Below are 20,615 nucleotides of genomic sequence, written 5' to 3'. Positions count from 1 at the left end.
GAAACCTAGGATACCCAAGATATAAGATACAATTTGCTAAACACAAGAATCTTTTTTATTGGCTTTTTTTTTTTTCTGGAAAAATCCAAACACCAATTTCCACCACATCTGAGTTACAGATTTTTTTTTTTTTTTTTTTTTTTTTTTTTTTTTTTTTTTGTCCAGCCATGTTTGGATCTACCCTAGTTGTCTGGTTTCTGCTCCTCCAGGCAGTGTCAGGCATGGGCTCCCTCTTGTGGCATGGGCTAGGAGTCTTCACTAGGATCATCCTCTTAGATTCTAGGGAGTTTCTATTGCCTTGCATGTCTACATTACCCCCTACAATGCCCCCCAATTGAAGTCATCTCTCGGTACTTTTTCCCTCCACTCCTGACCTGATCCCTCATCTTCCCAACCCCAGTTCATCCTCAAAATCTATTCTATTTCCCCTTCCCAGAGAGATCCATGTGCTCCCCCTTGAGCCTTCCTTGTTACTTAACCTATGTAAATCTGGATTGTAGCATGGTCATCCTTTGCTTTACAGCTAATATGTACTTATGAGTGAGTGCATACCATGTTTGTCTTTCTGAGTCAGGGTTACCTCAGTCAGGATGATTTTCTTTTCTAGTTCCATCCTTTTGCCGGCGAATTTCATGATGTTATTTTTTTTTAACAGCTGAGTTGTGTAAATGAACCACATTTTCTTTTTCCATTATTTGGTTGCAGGACGATTCTGACTATGGTGTGTCCTCTCGGTATATACCCAGGAGTGGTAGATCAATCCCCAATTTTCTTTTTTCTTTTGTTTTTCTTTTGTTTTTTTCGAGTCAGGGTTTCTCTGTGTAGCCCTGGCTGTCCTGGAACTCACCTTGTAGACCAGGCTGGCCTCGAACTCAGAAATCTGCCTGCCTCTGCCTCCTGAGTGCTGGGATTAAAGGCATGTGCCACTACGCCCAATTTTCTGAGAAACGGCCGTATTGCTTTCCAAAGTGGCAGTACACGTTTTCACCCCCACCCGCAATGGGGGAGTGTTCCCCTTTGCTCCACATCAGTAGGAGCTGCCACTTGTGCTTTTTATATTAGCCATTCTGGCAGATGCAAGATGGAATCTCAAAGTCGTTTTGATTTGTATTTCCTTGAATGGCTAAAGATGTTGAGCATTTCGACTTAAAATGGGATGAGGAACTGTGGGAAGGCGAACTGGGACGGGGGTAAATGACTGGACTATAAAAAAATAAAACAAAATCTTAAGAAAAAACATCTATCAAGCTGTTTTGTAAGGGCTACTTTAGTACTGTTCTGAAGGAATCTTTCCACAGTTTTAAATGATTAGACCTGATTTCATGTGATAAATGCCTGTTTGTTTATGAAAAAGTAAAATAAAGCAAAGTGTTTCAAAAGCCATCCTATCAACTGTTTAATACTCTTACTCTCCAGCAACTTCTGCATCTCTGCATACAGATATAGATAGATATCTGTTGCTGTGTCTTCTTAAATTATGAACATCTTTGTATGTCAATATAGCATCATCTAATATTCTCCACTGTGAGTTTGCCACAATTCATATGCACACTCTTCTATTACTGAAATTTAAGTTGCTTCCAACTTCCTATTATAAATAATTATAATAAACCCTTAGCATTAAAACTGGGAGATAGCCCTAATTTTTCCTTTAGAATAAAATTAAAGAAGTCAAGCAACATGTGTATATTTTAAAGCATTTGACAAGCACTATAAAGCTGTCCTTCAGAAAGGTTATATTGATTATTGATGTGTTTTTCCATGAACAATGAATTTGATGACTAAAGAAAAGGTTCTCCAATGCCAAGTTGTATATATGTGTATGTTTCCGTGTGTGTATGTGTCTGAGTGTCTATGTGTGTATGTGTGCCTTTGTATGTGTGTTACATGGATTGCCATCTTCTTACACTGGAAGATTAAACTGTGTCCCAGCATATTCAAATGTAGTTCTGCAATATACTATGTATACTAGGTTGACTGGGGGCAATCTATCTGCATCTGCTTCTTGAATTTTGGAATTAAAGGTGTATACCACCACACCCATGTTGATCCCTCAATTTTACACAAGTTTTGACACTTATTTTTTTATTTTTAATGTTAGAAATATTTTCAAATTATCATTGTGTGTTTTTTCTTGGTTGATAAGTTACTGAGTATACATTCCTCAATTAACAAGTTTTAGAAAGACTTTGTTAATGCTTCATTAATTTACATCTAACACAATTTATGATCAGGAAACATACCCTGAATGCTTGCTTTTGCTGAAATTTCTAGGTTTATCTTTTATGTACATAATTAATAATAATAAGCTTTTAGTGGTTTCCTGTGCTATCAGCATGTTACACCAGAAAGTACTCTATACCCAGTTTTCAAAATGCAGCTGTTTAGTGCTAACAAGGGGTATTTCTTCAGGACCTTTGACAGACTCTTCAGACATCTACCAAGCAAGAGTTCAGTCTCTCCTCTTAGATCTCCCTGGTGGAAAAGCATCAGGACTCTGTCATTTCATAGTTCTACAATAGTGTCCTCCCACAGCTGCCTCCTTTGTTATAGCTCCCTGTCTGCATGCCTCCTCCCCCACCAAGGCAGAAGCAGCTCTTCTTGTTCTCTCTTGTCTTTGAGCTCTCATCATCCATCCCCTGTTCTCAAGAGATTGTTTCCCACTCTCTGTGCTGCTTGTTCTTTGAAAATGTAAAATATTATTTTTCTAATTTCTAATAGGTTGTATAGTTGTTTTGTTATCTTTAGAAAAAAAAATGCTGGTCAGAGAAATTTGTCTCTCCTTTATAACAGTGTTCCTCAAAGAATCATTTGCATACAAATGCCAATATACCATCTGTTACATGTTGGTCTTCTGTGAGATAGATACAGAAACTGAGTGTAAACATGTAGAAAATTGCTGTTGCAATTTGACATTATGACAGAATCATGATATATGATGCTGTGCTTTCAGCTTAAAGTCATCCTTAGGCCAGATTGGCAGAATTGGGTGTGGCATATTCTCATCCCTTTCAATATGCACACAATCATACCTTGTAGTTTTATACCTATAACCTATTTTGTTTGTTTAATACATTGACTTTGGCTCATTTTTCTAATTCTTGATTCATAAAGGATTTCTACTCCCTCTCACTTCACTTTCTCAGAGTAGAGACAACTAAGAGAATAGGAGAATACAAGATGTGCTTTTTGAAGATTCCTGACAACTGAATAAACACCCAAAGATGGAAAACCAAAGAGAAGAGCAGCAAATTAGGCCTTCTCACTGTTTTTTACAAGTATTTAATTTTCAAATGATCTATCGAGGGACATAAATCAATTTTGTGTAAAATGTTCAAGGTTATTATGTAAGGATTGTATATATGTATAAATTAAATTTTTGATGAATGAAATTTTCATAAATAACAATACTTTTAGTTTTTAATTCTGTACCTAATAAAATTTAAAATTAGTGCATTGCTTTTAGTTAATACCAATTAATGTTATAAACAATCAAATGGCTTTAACAGTAGAAAGGTACTTTCATGATCATTATTCTTTCAGAGTAATCCTTCCTAAAACATGCTACATATTTTAAAAGTTTTACCTGTGATTTTTTTTTCAGTGCTCCTGGTTATAAATCCCTGAATTAAAAAAGATAGAATGTTCAAAATGCCTCATGTTTAATAAGTAAAACACCAGAGCTAGGGATGGAGTTTGGTAGTAGAGTGCTTGCCTAGCATGTGCAAGGCCTTGGGTTCTCTCCTCAGCACTACAGTCAAAAAGAAAGAATGGAAGGAAGGAAGAAAAAGGTCACTATTTATATAGAGATATAATACCTATGCATAAAACTGATAATCAGTATTTGGAATCAGTATAAAAAAACTTAAAACTGTAATTTAGAGATATGATACATCATTCAGAGATTTTAAAATATTAGAAAATATTAAATTCTAGAAGTTAATATATAAATAATTCCATCTTAGCTAAAATATAAAGATACTTTACAGTTACACAAAATTGTTTTAATGTTCAACTGGAGTAAAATGTTCTTAATGATACTATGAAAGTTTTTATTTTTAAGTTATTTTTATTTACTTATATTCCAGTTGTTACTCCCCTCAGTCCCCCCTCCCACAGTTCTTCAATCCATTCCTCCTTCCCTTTGCCTCTGAAAGGGTGCTCCCCACTATCAGAAGCCTTCCCTTTCCCTGGGGCCTCAAGTCTTTTGATAATTAAGTATATCTTCTCCCACTGAGGCCTGACCAGGCAGACCTCTGCTATATATGTGCCAGGGGCCTTAGACCAGCCTGTGTATGCTCCTGGTTGGTTTCTCAGTCTCTGGGAGCTTCCTGGGAGCCTGGGTTAGTTGAGTCTTCTGATCTTCCTTTGGGGCTGCTTTCCCCTTCAGCTTCTTCAATCCTTCCCCTGATTCAACCATAGAGGTCCCTGGCTTCAGTCTAATGGTTGAGTGTAAGTGCCTCTGTCTCAGTCAGCTGCTGCTAGGGCCTCTCAGAGGACAGCCATGCTAGGCTCCTGTCTGTAAGCACATCATTGGGTCAGTAATAGTGTCAGGCCTTGGTGTCCCACCATGAGATGGATGACAAGTTGGGCCTGTCACTGGACCACTTTTCCTTCAGTTTCTTCTCCATTTTTGTCCCTGCAGTTCTTTTAGACAGGAACAATTCTGGGTCAGGAATTTTGACTATTGGTTGGTAACGCTATCCCTCCACTTGAGGCCCTTTTATCTACTGGGGGTGGACTCTTCCAGTTACTTCTCCCCAATGTTGAACATTTTATCTAAGGTCCCCTCCCTTTGAGTCCTGAGAGTCTCTAAATTCCCTGGTACATTCTAGAAGATTCCCCAACCCCCATGCCCTGAGGCTGCTTAATTCCCTTCATTCTCTTGTCCCTCTGGGTTTCCCTCCTGTCCCCCACCCCATATCTGATCCTGTTCCCCCTTTCCCCTCTCCCTCTACTCTCCCACCCAGGTTCCTCTCTCCCTCTGCCTCTCATGATTATTTTCTTCCCCCTTCTAACTGGGGTTGAAGAATTCTCACTTGAGCCTTCTGCTTGATAAACTTTTTACAGTCTGTGAGTTGTATTCTGTACTTTTAGGCTGATATGCATCTATCAGTGAGTACATACCATGTATGTCCTTTTGGGTCTGGGTTACCTCACTTGGGATGATATTTTCTAGTTCCATCCACTTGCCTACAAAATTCATGTTGTCTTTGTTTTTCATAGCTGAATAGTATTCCATTGTGTAAATGAACCTCATTTTCTGTATTCATTCTTCAGTTGAGGGACATCAGGGTTGCTTCCAGTTACTGGCTAATACAAATAAGGCTGCCATGAACATGGTGAAGTGCGTGTCCTTGTGGTACAATGGGGCGTCTTTTGGTTATATGCCTAGGAGTTATGTGTAGCTGCGTCTTCAGGTAGAAAATTGTATAATACTAGATAGAAGAATAGACCAGTCAGTGGAAGGGAGCAGAAACCAAAGGGGGGAAAGTACCTATATGCTGTATGTACAGATTGCCATTGGAGATGCTAGTTTTTCAGATATGTCCAGAAAGAAACAGATTTATCCGTTCCAATAACTATAGTTATGTCAGAACATGGTCCCCTACTTACACTTTGACCTTGTTATTACTTTGCCATATCCCCTCCACCATCTCCTTTCCCCTCTCTTGCCCTGGATCCATCTCATAAGTTTTCCTTTAGTTCTCAAGACAGATTCAAATTTTTATTACTGTATTATGCAACCCATTTGGCTTTCTCCTCCACCCAACTTTTTTGAGTAGTACTTATCCTTACATTTCAGTAAAAAGGGAAAATGCCTAAATAGAAAGAAATCCCTCACTATTAGATTTTTATTTTTATTTTTTAGTCCTCATACATCAACCTACTTAAAACTGTAGCCAGTTTTAAAAGTAGCATTTTCACTCCACTGTAAAAAGAAATAAAGAGAACACTCAGCTTTTCTAGTAATCAAGAAAATATAAATTAAATCAAGCATAAATGACTCTTTTCCACCTTTCTGGCAAAGATGAAAAGAGGAGTCATTGTGAGGGCACGGGAGAGGAAAGGGCACGTTCACACACAGCAAAGTCAGTACAATTGATAAGATGTGTCTGGCAATATGGATTGCAAAAGCATTATTGCAAATACCTTGCCCTAGAAACTTCCACTCCAGAATGCTCCTCTAGCACATGATCAGAATTGTTCACACACCATGTGAGTCTTGAATACATTGAGGAATTAAAAAAAAACTCAACAGTATTTTCATAATGAACATTTTGAAGAATTTGATTTCACACTGAAAAAATGTCCAAGAAGTATAGCATGTAAAAAGCCTTATATAAATATGGAAATGCTTCATTTGCATAAAGCCACACTGAGAACCAAATGATACAGGTAAAAGTTCTGTGTGCTAGGCATTCTGCAGAGTATTGAATTAGACTCTGCTGAAAGTATAAACTGATTTTTAGGACTTTATACTCTTGGGTTGTTATAGGATGTGATGGTGTACACTTGCTCTTTGCATACCATATATTTATATATGCGTAATCCTTGGGAAAAGCAATGAACACAACCAGGTAGATTTAAAGCAGTGGACATAGCCAGGCAGATTTGAGTCCCCATCACTTTATCCAATAACTAGATTTACTTGAGAATCAAAAATGTTGACTTTATGGAGTGCTTAGCTGTAAGTATGAAAAGAGACCTAACAGACTGCTTCTCATGGAATCTCATAATATCATGTGTAGGTCCCTTGACTTTGCATTTTGGGAGTTTTTGTGTTACCTGCAATAATTATTTGAAAACTAACTTAGTGAATTTCAAAATATCTTATAAGCCTTAAAGCATTATGAAAATGTTTACTGCTAATATTTGAATGAAATTTTAATGAAAGTAATCTTATATGACTGTCATATATCTGTATATTTGTGTGTGCTTAGGTTACATAAAGCCTAAATGTTACAATGCAGACTATAGCTTGTTAGCAGTTAAAAACTGTTAAGGACTGAGGGAGTTTTCTTTATAGATGGGAATGGAAGGGAATTTTGAATTAATGCAGGTTTAAATATGAAAAGTGGTATATACAGAAGCATATGCCTGGTAAAGATAAAGAATATGGCACATTAAGAAAGTACTAACAGAAAGGAGGCCTGCTCTTTTCTGAAAAGGAAATGGAGGGGGAGTGGACCTACAGAGATGGTAGGGGCAGAGTGGCTAGGAGGAGTGGAGGGAGGGAGTAGAAACTTGTTGGGATGTATTATATGAAAGAAGAATCTATTTTCAATAAAAAATAAAGAAAGCAATAAGATCAGTTTATGTACAGTTTGATTTTCTTAAAAATATCATTAGATAGATTAGGTCAAAGTGATCTGACCTACCAGATAAGAAATTATAGCCTCCAAACGCTGACACCATTGCATACACTAGCAAGATTTTGCTGAAAGGACCCTGATATAGCTGTCTCTTGTGAGACTATGCCCAAACACAGAAGTGGATGCTCACAGTCAGCTATTGGACGGATCACAGGGCCCCCAATGGAGGAGCTAGAGAAAGTACCCAAGGAGCTAAAGAGACCTGCAACCCTGTAGGTGCAACAACATTATGAACTAACCAGTATCCCATAGCTCTTGACTCTAGCTGCATATGTATCAAAAGATGGCCTAGTCGGCCATCACTGGAAAGAGAGGCCCATTGGACTTGCAAACTTTATATGCCCCAGTACAGGGGAACGCCAGGGCCAAAATAATGGGAGGGGGGAGGGTGTGGGGGACTTTTGGGATAGCATTGGAAATGTAATTGAGGAAAATATGTAATAAAAAATATAAAAAACAAAAAAAAAACAAAAAAAGAAATTAGAACTAATTTACATTCTATGGCAATGTAGTAACAGGTTATTACCAACACATCAGTGTACGAATATGTCTGCAGTAATTGGAAGGTAAAATAAATAAATTCTGTGCTGGCTTATTATTTTCCCTTTCATAACATGTAACTTAAATCTTCCGCTTATTGGTAATAACTGTTGCAAAATATTATAAAAAGCTTTGTATTCTTAAAATACATTATTTGATGTGGAGAATTTGGAGATTTAGTTCAAAGCTTATCCCCTTCCCCTTTGGAGTTGCTCCCACGTGAGACTTATTACTGTGTTACTTGTGTTATTTGGTACGTCCATTGGCTTATCTCTCTCAAAGATTCCTTTTTCTGTAGATACTCAACAGCTGCTTTACACTGAAAGAAGGGAGCTTTAAATAATGTAGTCAGTAGTCAGTCAGCTCCCAACAATGGTATGTTCACTTGAAGTATTGTCTTGGAAGGTTTTCTGTGCTAATATTCTTTTTCACATTTCTCTACAGTATGGATGGAGCAGATCTGTGTTTTGAAATCGTAAAGCGAGCTGATGCTGGTTTTGTATACAGTGAAGCTGTAGCCAGGTATGTAACTGCAACTAATCCCCAGAAGTAAAGTGGGAAGTAAAAGAAGGAAATAACTAAGAAATCACAGGAAGTAGCCAGCTCTTCTGTCTGCAAGCACACACACTGCTAGTATCTCTGCAAATGACGTAGATGCTTCAGTATGTGCGGTAAAAGCTGGACAATGGATGGAAATGTGTAATCAATGGCAAACACTGGATCTATTAACATTTTGCATACAAATGCTTCTATTTTACTGAATCCTGGTACCTTTCTTTTTTTTTATTTTTTTATTAGGTATTTTTCTCATTTACATTTCCAATGCTATCCCAAAAATGCTTCTATTTTACTGATTCCTGGTGCCTTTCTACAAAGAGGGGTCTGTCAGCCCAGGAATTAAGCTTGAGGGTTTTATATGAAGCTCAGCCTCATCAGATGGTGCCTTATTAGTTCTTTGCTTTGCTTCTTTGAGATATCAGATTATTATGTGACCAGTTAATCTAAGAAAAGCACAAAAGAGTAAGAGGAGCAAAAATAAAAGCACCATTTTCCTGCTGAATATATTGCTTCAGGCCACTATGTGGTCTCTCAACCGAGCCATGACTATTATACTAAGTGGGGCAGTAAACATAAAAACTGAATGACTCAAAAGAAAAGTAAATATGGAAAATTATGGTAGCCATGAATGCATTACACCACTAACTTACAGACATGAAGCAATACAGCTTTCTGTTTTGGGTTGTATTCAGTCACAGCGTAATTATGCACTGGCAGGTTACCGATTTGATACGTGAGATACAGCATCCCTTCCTTTCTCCCTCCATCAGTCACTGGCCACAATATGGCGAAGGGCTTAGACTCACAAACCTACAATGATCGATAAAATGTTTTGTAAGTTGAAAAACAGTCACATCGAGTGATTATAACGTCCCTGTCATTCCTTTTATAACTATACCATCCTAGGACATAGTTGGAAACAACCAGGTAACTACCTTAATACAATTTTTAGCCCCATGTAGATTGGCTGAGGATCAAAGGCTCTGGGTGTCAAGGATGAAGTGGATGTAACTGTTGCACAGAATGAAAATATCCTCAGTGTGGGATAGTTGCTTTTTTAGATATCCTCTTGGATCTGGGGGAAAGAAGCAAAGGAAAGCTTAATATGTTCACTACACTACTTGCTTGTATCACTGCCATATGGCAGAATGCAAGCCAAGCGTCCTCGTTACTTGTATCTCATGCTTTCTGAAGCATGGTTTAGGTTCCACGTCTCTATTTTGAACTTATATCACAATTTTTAAATTGTTATTCTTGACTGTGCTTCCAAAGTAAAAAGCATGCTCTAAAACTCCAAACTGTCAGTATTATCTGGATTTTCTGTGGCATTGTTGTGAGACACCTTGTCAAAGTAAATTGAATTCAGACTTTTGCATACACACACATTTCTTAAAGAATTCAAAGAAACTTGTGTACATTTTCTTATCATCAGGCACTGACCTGGACCTAGAACCTCTCCCATGCTGATCAGGTGCTCCTATACCCTTTTTCATACAGTTATTAAAAACAACAGAAAGTAAGAAAAATCAAAATTTCACAATTTTCATTCCTTAAACTTTTTCCTAATGAGGGGAGGTGATTTGTTGTTGTTGTTTTTTTTTTTTTCATTTTTGAAAAACAGTAACACTGGAACAACTGGCATACATGGTGGCCACTACGTTTCCTCACATTTCCAGGTTTCCTTTAACTTCAGTCCTAGCTCTACAGTTGCTCTGGATCTCAGCATAGAGATGATCAGGTGATGCCATGCAGTAATTGCCATCTGGGCTCTCTCATTCTTGAGACTTATCAAGAGGTTAATGTTTGTGTATATATCAGGATGAAAGCTTATTGATTTTTTTAAAGACTCACTTAGATTTGCTGTTAAAATGGTTTTATGAAAGGAATTCATCAGAATGGAGTGGGACCAGTAAGTGACATTATTCAGAGAGCGGTTTGGACATAGTTTATTGAAGTCTTTCCTTCCTAACAATGAAAATGGAAGCAGGGAGACTCAGGTACCATTCATTATTAGCTGTGTTCCCTTTTAAACCAGATCAATAACTCTTAGTGGTGGGTAGTGCTTGGCCAGGTAACTTCGAATTTTTCTTTTCTTCTCTCCGGTTCTATGATTTTCTGTTAGGAAATTCAGATTGTGTGGGTATTCTACTGAGTGCAACTGCAAGACTTAGAGACTCAATCAAATGGCTAAAGCTGTTTTTGTTTTAAGAAGAATAGCAGAACATGGCACAAAGCACAGATATGCATAATGCTTACTTAATACAAAATAACACAGCCCGGCTAATGATAGTCCCTGTTCTTCCTTTGTGGAATAAGTTAACATAAGGTCATCAACTCCAACTCTTAAAATCAGAGTTATATCTTGGGTATCCTAAGTTTTGGGCTAATATCCACTTATCAGTGAATACATATTGTGTGAGTTCCTCTGTGATTGGGTTACCTCACTGAGGATGATGCCCTCCAGGTCCATCCATTTGCCTAGGAATTTCATAAATTCATTCTTTTTAATAGCTGAGTAGTACTGCATTGTGTAAATGTACCACATTTTCTGTATCCATTCCTCTGTTGAGGGGCATCTGGGTTCTTTCCAGCTTCTGGCTATTATAAATAAGGCTGCTATGAACATAGTGGCATATGTATCAAAAGATGGCCTATTCGGCCATCACTGGAAAGAGAGGCCCATTGGACTTGCAAACTTTATATGCCTCAGTACAGGGGAACACCAGGGCCAAAAAGTGGGAGTGGGTGGGTAGGGGAGTTGGGGGGAGGGTATGGGGGACTTTTGGGATAGCATTGAAAATGTAAATGAAGAAAATACTTAATAAAAATATTTTTAAAAATCAGAGTTATATCTTCCCTAGTAGCAAGCTTTCCTAATGATGTGAAGTTTGCAGACAACCAGAAGGCCCATCTGAAGCCCTGAACTAACAAGAGCTCCCCATATCACTTCTTCCCACTAACTAGCAACACACCTCTGATCCAGACCAAACTCTCTACTTAGGGCTAGTGGGATTCCACTCATTTCAGGGAGCATTTCAATTATGAAATATTGTTTTATACTGAGACTGTTGGTTGCCTTACATTTCATTCTCCCTGAAGCTGGCCATGCCTGCTTCTATTTACCATAGATAATATTTAGCTAGGAGCATTTCAGCAAATATGTAGAGGTTTTAACCCATTTTTGACCACAGGAGGAAGCTGAGTCATCTCTCTTTGTCATCAAAAACATCTCCTTCTAGAGAAAGTAAATGGACTATTGGAAAGTTGTTTCTTTGTATAGAATTATCATTTTTCCTGATTCTTTTTTTCATTTCTTTTTTTAATTAGATATTCTCTTTATTTACATGTCAAATGTTAGCCCCTTTCCTAGTTTCCCCTCTGAAAATCACCTGTCCTTTACCCCCCTCCCCCTACTCTCCAACCCACCCACTCCCATTCCTGGTCCTGGCATTCCCCTATACTGAGGCATAGAGCCTTCACAGGACCAAGGGCCTCTCCTCCCATTGATGACGAACTAGGCCATCTTCTGCTACATATGCAGCTAGAGACACGAGCTCTGGGGGGTACTGGTTAGTTCATATTGTTGTTCCACCTATAGGGTTGCAGACCCCTTCGGCTTCTTGGGTGCTTTCTCTAGCTCCTTCATTGGGTGCCCTGTGTTCCATCTAATAGATGACTGTGAGCATCCACTTCTGTATTTGTCAGGCACTGGCAGAGCCTCACAGGAGACAGCTATATCAGGGTCCTTTCAGCAATCTCTTGTTGGCATCTGCAATAGTGTTTGAGTTTGGTTGTTTATGGGATGGATGGAAGTAAATATATACATTTCTGAGGCTCTCTGAAAAAATTAACTGTGATTATTCATGAAATGACTTATATGACATAAGATTCTGCTGTGTTTGCATATTTGAATCAAATAATAAAGTACCCCATTTTCTAGTGACTGAGAATTAAATCTACAGCTTTTTGCTTATTAAACAAATCTTCTGTCACCGAGCTTCATTCAGCCAAATAATGAAATACAATGATATTTACACTTTAAAATGCCCAGCCACTGAGTTTTCTTTGGATTTTTAAGACTAGAAAATGGGAATTTTCTTTTCGCTGAAGATAATTTAGGTGGCTAGCTATGTATCTAAAATAGTCTGTTATGTAGGTACATGTCCACTTTGCTTAATTTAAACCTTCCTTTTTGACATCTGGATTGACATTTGAGACTTTGACTGAGCTTAATAATAATGTTATAATAATGGTGACTTCACTACAGGTTTCAAACCATCATGATACTTGTTATTAGCCATTTCAGGTGATCACAGTTCCTCCAAGATCTACTTTGAATGACCAAAAGTCCCCAATGCTAAGTTAAATCTACCCTGATTTAAACAAAACTTAATTATAGTCTACACTGGCACAAACAAAGCCCTTACATGTCCATTCTCAATGGATCATCACACTAAGAACTGCTTAGGGCCCAGGTATGAGGAGATGATCTATATAGAAAAAAAGGGTTGCTTTGCTTTAAGTTTGGAGGATATTCTCCTCTACCTCTTATTTTTAAGGGAAACTTGTAATCTATCATAATACATAAAATAATCTATATCTTGACTGGATGGATATTTGTATGAGCATGTTAGACAGTAGTGCACCAAAGAGGAACCTTGATAGAAATCTTTCAGTTAATTTGTCTAAAGTTATAAATACATTGGTAAGGTCTTCTATGAGTACTCTATTTTAAACTGTAAGTTTAAATTAGTGTAAGAAATATACTGTCTGAAAGTACAACCACGTTCAATAAAATGTTGAAATAGAGCATTTCTGTACTATGGCTGCTTGAGATGAAAAGAGAGGACATCCACGTCTTGCCTTAGTTTGACTTACAAGTTTTATACTTTATGATGGTATTAAAAAGATGTGCAGTCAGTAGACACTACACTTCCAAGTTTTGCTGGGGTATTAATGTGTACACACTATGATGTAGCTAATGTTAGTGTTTTGAGAATGCCTAAAGCACAGCTGCTAAATGAAGTCCTCAGAACCCATTGTTCAGAGGTGCGAAGGGAAAATGGAATCCTCGCATGTTCTCTGTTCCTGTAAAAGGGAGCTAAGTAGTATTCCTGAGGTTTGGGGCATAATGAATGAGGCATTGAAAACAAAATATCATCCTGTTTTCTTATTTCCCTGTCCCCTGTTTATTAAATTATTATGAAAAAAAAGAGAGAATGCCTAAAGCAAAATGCAAACTAAGCTTAGGCTCTCCTATTCCGTAACAGGTTAGGGGTGTGTTTGATGCACTTTCACCATATTCCTGTTGAAGCTGAAACTATGGCTTCAGATGTGTTCATCCAGATATAAACCCATAATAACAGAAGAACATTTATATTCCTGTTGACCCTGTCCGAACTTTTAAAAAACATTAATTCCTTCTTTGTTCTTTTCTTGTACCCAGTGGAAACCTCTGCAGTCCCCAGCTGTCAAGCAATAACTTTGCTTTGTTCAAGAGTGCCCTCAAATAAAGCCTGATTATGTTGCAAAAAGAAACTACATTTGATTATGTTCTGTAGGTTCTTCTCATGGTCAAATGGAAACCAAGCAGAAAGCTGGTTTGAGTGGCAGACAAAAGGCTACAACTCCTTTGGTCAGAATCATCCCAATAGCTCCAAGCGGTTTCTTTCATAGAAATCTAGTTTCGCTAAATAGAGGTAGCCAAGGTTTTTGTTTGTTTTTTTTTTTTGTTGTTTTCTTAATATTTTAGGCTTGCTCCTTTAGTGTGTATAGCAATGCTGTTTATTAAATTATGTGGAATTCTTTTTTGACTTGGTTCAGAAGAATATTCTGTTTCTTAAAGAAGCATATATATAAGTTTGGCAATATTGTTATTAAGTCTCACTGACTTATCTACTCAAATGAAAGCTATTTGTGGCTAGCTAATAGAAAGATGGGAGTTATAAAGCCAGAGAAGCTGTGTATTAATTTTTGACAATGGAAGTTCTTTATAGTTTTAAATTTCTCTTATATTTTACAGCCACTACATGAGACAGATACTGGAAGCTCTGCGCTATTGTCATGATAATAACATAATTCACAGGGACGTGAAGGTAAGTATTTTTTCTCACTAGCTTTAATGTTTCTGAAGGGAAACTAGATGATAACAACAACAACAACAACCAGGAATTTGAGAGCATCTTAAACTTTATTTGAAAATAAAAAATAATTTATCTGCTTTATATTGAGTCATTGTACTAATTTTTAACAGGAACACTGTGATTTCAGTTTCCTTATTTTTCCCTAAAAGATGTGTGCAAACTAATGTTTTTCCTCTTTTGCCATCAGAGAAAAAGAATCACAAAGCCAGTAAAAAAGGGAAACAAAACTATTTTTTAAAAAATTAACCAAATACTTACATTTATCACTTATTTTTCTATAACTTTTCTGCGACTAGATTTCTGTCTTTCAAGTAAAGCTGAAGGATTGTAAACTGAAAGAAATAAGAGATGAGAATAGTGCCAAAGTAACAGACACCCCTAATCAAAAGCATTTATCAGCCAAGTGAGAAAGTTGCTTTGGAATCAGAATCATTTTCATGGTCTTTGCCGACTTACCACTACTTTACAGCACCATTGCTATTTGCTAAGTAGTAAAACACAGTGTCACAAAAGATAGGAATTATGAAAGAAGCCAGTTCATTCCAGTAAGTTACCTTCCAACTTCTTACACGCATACCTATCAGCATAAAATAATTAAAAATGATGCCTAAGACTAGAAGAAACTTAGTGTAGGTTATGAATCAAATTAAAGAAAATAGAACCAGTAGGGTTAAAAAAAAATCCTCTCACTAAAAGTCATTATTAAAATAAGAATATTTTTAAATGAAAATAGAATCAAAACTCTAGTAGTACAAACTAGCCTGAATAGTTGGATAAATGGGGGATTCAGTTAACTGTCACTGTACTTTGACAAGTGGATGCCATTTTAACATTTCATGTTAAAGTGACACATGGATGTAAACTGCATAAAGGACAACTGCTATATTTTGATAGGATTCAACTAGTTACCTTATATCCCAGAAATAAAATATAGTTTATTTTAATAACTGTCTGCATATGCACAGACTCTATGTAATCCAAGCCTGTGGTGGTTTGCAGCACAGTCCTTAACAGTTATTTTTAATGTTTTGCTGTAAAGCTTTGACCCTATGGTGTTCATAGCACTCTAATTGCCCTCCAGTATGCACCTTATTCTCTGAGCACTAAGTTGTTAGAGTATGAGAATTGAAGGTAACTAAACCACCCATGAACTACAATGATATCAAAATAGATAGTATTGTTCTGGTTAGGTCTTTCTTTGTTTGAAATGCATTGTAAAGTCTTAAATAGAGGAATTCCTATAGCCAGAAGAATTCTGTAAATGAGAATTGAAGGTAACTAAACCACCCATGAACTACAATGATATCAAAATAGATAGTATTGTTCTGGTTAGGTCTTTCTTTGTTTGAAATGCATTGTAAAGTCTTAAATAGAGGAATTCCTATAGCCAGAAGAATTCTGTAACCTTCAAAGATTTTTCCATTAATCACAATGCTGGTGTCATCACTACCTTCCCTTTTCTGTTCAACTAGTTGTGGAAGAAATTGGCAATAATAAGAGTTCTCATTTGGCCTACTATTAAAATGATAGCAAACTCTTTCTGATGTCATTTTCAACTTGCATTTCTGAGGATGGTTTCATCGAGTCTGCTCAGTAAACATATGGTACCTCAGGAGCAAGATTTTCTTGTAATGGCAGATCCCTCATGAAAGCTTATTATGTCCTCTTTGGAGAAGATGTACTCTTTATCCTCAAGAGTCTTTTAATGCCAGCAGTAAAAAGGCTGGTATACTTGGAACACCACAGTCAAGGGTAGTCTGTGAGTCAGGACTGAAAGCTCTGGGTCTGTGGCATTAGGGACTTGAGCCCAAGGAAGAAGTGAGTGATAAAGGAAGTGCTATCAGCAAGCACTTGTTGGCATCCACAACAGTGTCTGGGTTTGGTGACTGTATATGGGATGGATCCCCAGGTGGGGCAGTCTCTGGATGTTCCTTGCTTCAGTCTCTGCTCTACAGTTTGTCTCTGTGACTCCTTTCATGGGTATTTTGATCTCCCTCTAAGAAGGATTGAAGTATCCACACTTTACTCTTCCTTCTTCTTGAGTTTCATATGGTTTGTGAGTTGTATGTTGGGTATTCTGAGCTTCTGGGCTAATATCCACTTATCAGTGAGTGCATATCATGTGTGTTCTTTTGTGATTGGGTTACTTCACTCAGGATGATATCCTCCAGATCCATCCATTTGCCTAAGAATTTCATAAATTCATGAGAGCATCCCACTACTCATCCCTCTCCACTCCTGCTGCTGCCCAAGCCCACCCCTCCTCCTTCTCCTTGGTGCTGTCATGCAGCTATTTTTTAAATATAGCAGGGAATCATGATTTCAAATACAATCCACTTTGTACTCTTAGAATATCAGTGAGATTGTTCTTCCTTTTCCATCCTTTTATTGAATTAGTGAGAATTCTCAGTCCCTGTTCATTGTTGTGAAAAAATACAGAAGCAGGCCATGCAGGAGCCCGGTGGGCTTTCCCACTCAGACCTAGCACCTTCCAAGGTGTTTAACTACCAGAGAGTCTCTGAAGTCTGTATTCCTGGGATGTTTTCATAGTTAGCTGTGTTAGCCCTGGTCTATCAAACCTTCAGCATGCAGAGGTGGTATTTCTTCCTTCTAGGCATATTTTTAAAGGCCTTACTCTTTGGTATATTTTAAATTGTTAAGGAAATTAGGTAGAGGTTAGTAGTAGAAATTATTGTAGCTAAAAGCTGAGAACTTTCATGAGCATTTCCAAAACTGTCTAATTAATTGTAATAATTGCAAATGAAAATCATTGTAAAATGAACAAAAATTTCCATTACTGCAAATTAGTTGTACAATATCTTATTGTTCATTCTTTTCAAATGCAGGTCTGATGTTGGTACTCTCATAAAAACTTGACACTAAACAACCCAATAGATACATAATACTTTTATTTTTAAAAATCTTTAGTTATGCATAGAGAGTAAAAATTGTACAAAGCTGTCTTAATATTCTATTGCTCTGGTGAAACACTATGAGTAACTAACTCATAAGAGAAAGCACTTAATTGAAGACTTGTTTACAGTTTCAAAAGATTAGTCATGAGTATCATAGTTGGAAACAGTCAGATTCTGAGAGTTTTTGCAGTAGCTGAGAGCTTTGCATCCTGATTCTTAGGCAGCAGGCAGAGAAAGAGAAACTGGGACAGGCATGGGCTTTTGAAACCTCAAAGTCCACCCCCAGTGACATGCTTCCTCCAACAAGGCCACACTTCCTAATCCTTCCCAAATAGTTGACCAGCTGGTGACCAAGCATTCAAGCATATGAGCAGCAGGGTGTGTTTCTAGGAGGGAGGGTGGTCTTACTTGAACCATCATAAGAGGGAATAGAGGGAAAAGAATCAATAGAGTGTTAAAATGTATGGTTCTTTGCATTGAATGAATATAAGTGAATATATATGGAGTAAAATTTTCTCCATATATACATATAGGACAAATATTCTATAAAATACATCCAGGAAAAAATGATAATCTGAAAGCTTAAAATTTGTAAAATAGATCACTAGTTTATGTAATGCAATTGTGTATAAAACTGTTTGCTCAGCAGTTTTATTTTGTGTGAATTCTGCTCTTCACAAAAATTTTGTCAATATTATAGAACAAAATATGATTATATATAATAATTAATTATAGTAATATATTTAGATTTTGATTGGCCATGGTATTTGATATAATGGCAAGCCCAATTAAATAATATACAAAAGTAGTTATATTTGGCTTCATCTTCTACTTTAGCATCTGTTTATATAGTCTACAAATATTTGATTCCCTACTTCACCCAGAGTGTGAGCTCTAAAAGTATCTATCAGGAAAGAGACTAAGTAACATTTTTATCACATACTGTTGGAGTCTGACCATTTGTCAACACTAAGTGACTTTAAACAACAGCTGGCATCATTTGCTCCCTATTGTACAGTTTAGTTAGAGCCAGGGAAGAACTGCTCACCTCTGTCACCCAGACTGTTGGCCAGGATCATGGGGCCAGCTGTGCACCAGCTCAAGTAACAGAAACTAGAGAGCTGCTAAGCTTTTTCCCTCTGTCATAATTGACACCTCCCCCACTCTTTTTATGTGGCCCCATGTCCAAAAGTACAGTGGCTCAGGTCTTCACAGAAATGGAAGTTAGCAGATGCGTAGGTGCCTAGGTCTCAGTTCTCGTTTCATGTTGGACCTTTTGCATTTGATTGGTTGTATCAGATTTTAAAAGTGGAATTAGTCTGAGTTCCAGTGAAAGAAACAGAGCTGTCTTTTGCGGGATCTTTTTTGTTTGTTTGTTTTTCTTGGTTTTTGGTTTGACTTGGGGGATTCGTTTTTGTTTTCTAAGACAGGGTGTGATGTTTGTCCCAGCTGGTCTTGAACTTTCTGTATAGCCAAGGTTGACCTCCTAACTCTACCAACCCAAGTGCTGATATTACAGAAATGTGACTCCCACCCTACCATGTCTGGTCAGCTGCAACTTTTTTTTTAAAGTGCTACAAGTATACAAGGGTAAAATAAGTTGTTGGGTGTGATCTTTATAGACAGACAAACAAATTGTTATAGAGAGTGGTGGTAAGTATCAGTAAAAGACAGAATCCGAGGGTTTCCTGCAGGAAATCTTGAATGAGGGGGTAGTTGTATGAGGACAGGAAGGCATTTCACATAGAAGAAACAGTGTGTGCAAGGACCTAAAAGTAGTTTTATTTTGGGTTATGTTAAATTAGTTTCTTTTTCCGAAGGACATACCATGTAATTTTTAGGAAGCACTTAGAAACCTGCTGAAGAAAGAAATAGAGAAGTAATTCTCAGACTGCAAATCAAGAAAGCACTAGGCAAAAGCACCATATTCCAGCTGTCAGTGAGACTCAACAGAGGGCTTACATTAATGTTGATAGCCTTTATACCATTTCAGGTACCATTATGTTGAAGGTACCTGAAATATGGGCGTTTTGCATGATTGAATTCAATGTTCCATTTATTTAATTGGCATTGTTGAATTGGGTATATTTCTCTAAAATATTCATCCAAAAGATATTTTTCAAGTGCCTACTATGTGGTAGAAACCGTCCTAGGATCTGGAGCTACACAAGTGAACAAAACAATCACAGCCCTAGTAGAGCTGACAGGGAGACAGCTAGAAGTCAATGTGCAAAAAGAAGTAAACTGGCAGTTTAGAAACTGAGAGAGGCACTTGGGAGGCAGAGGCAGGTGGATCTCTTAAGTCCAAGATCAGCCTGGTCTACAGTGAGTTCCAGGATAGCCAGGACTAAACAGAGAAACCCTGTCTCAGAGAGGGGGGGGAGGGAGGGGGAGAGAGACTGGGAGAGGGTGGAGAGGAAGAGGGAGAGGAGAGGAGAAAGGAAAAGAAAAGAGCAGTTAGATTGTAGCTGTATTTAGAAGGTTGTGGCAACAGAATTTCTTAATAGGACTTTAGTAACTTACCTAAATTTAGTGGGATTCCGGTGTTTATTCTAGTGGGTAATCCTGCTTGCCAGTCATTGTAAAACCTTCATAGCTGTTAGGTCTCAGGACATCCATATATAATCCAGAAATCCCCCAACTTCACCCCTCACATATAATACCAATATAGTTCACATGACTAATTATTTAACATTTCACTTGTTTTGTTATGTTAATCTTTGTTTACTTCTTTTTAATTAGTTAAGAAAATAGAAAGCCATGACAATACTACTCTTTCATGAGGGAAATTTCAGTTTAATTTGTCTCATCTAGCTAACAATTATGTTTGTATTCTCTCTATCTCTCCCCCTCTCTTTCCCTTCCCTCTTCCTTTCTTCTCTCCTTCCCCTTTCCTGCCTTACCAGATTATCTAAAAGCAGATTTTATATTGATTAATTACATTTTTCTTCTGCTTGGTATCTGTTTCCTTTTGAAATAATAATAATGAAGTTGAACGAGGTGTTTTGGTTAGATTTGAGTACATAGTACCACGAAGCCACAGTGGAAGCTGCTGGCATTGAAGAAGCGATTTCTCAAGAAAT

General features: G+C 37.4%; 1 protein-coding gene across 9 annotated transcripts in view; it reads left to right on the top strand.

Annotated features, from left to right (window-relative positions):
- Cask (calcium/calmodulin dependent serine protein kinase) overlaps positions 1-20,615 on the top strand; it is a 323,785-nt gene that overhangs the window by 148,507 nt on the left and 154,663 nt on the right. For all 9 annotated transcript variants that reach the window (XM_029473085.1, XM_021152785.2, XM_021152784.2 and 6 more), the window contains exons 4-5: positions 8,361-8,438; positions 14,497-14,569. In XM_029473085.1, the coding sequence (XP_029328945.1) occupies positions 8,361-8,438; positions 14,497-14,569 (151 nt within the window). The remainder of the gene's footprint in view (positions 1-8,360; positions 8,439-14,496; positions 14,570-20,615) is intronic.

This window comes from Mus caroli, chromosome X (assembly GCF_900094665.2).
Source record: "Mus caroli chromosome X, CAROLI_EIJ_v1.1, whole genome shotgun sequence".
Lineage (NCBI taxonomy): Eukaryota > Metazoa > Chordata > Mammalia > Rodentia > Muridae > Mus > Mus caroli.
This window is presented reverse-complemented; position numbering and strand designations above follow the sequence as displayed.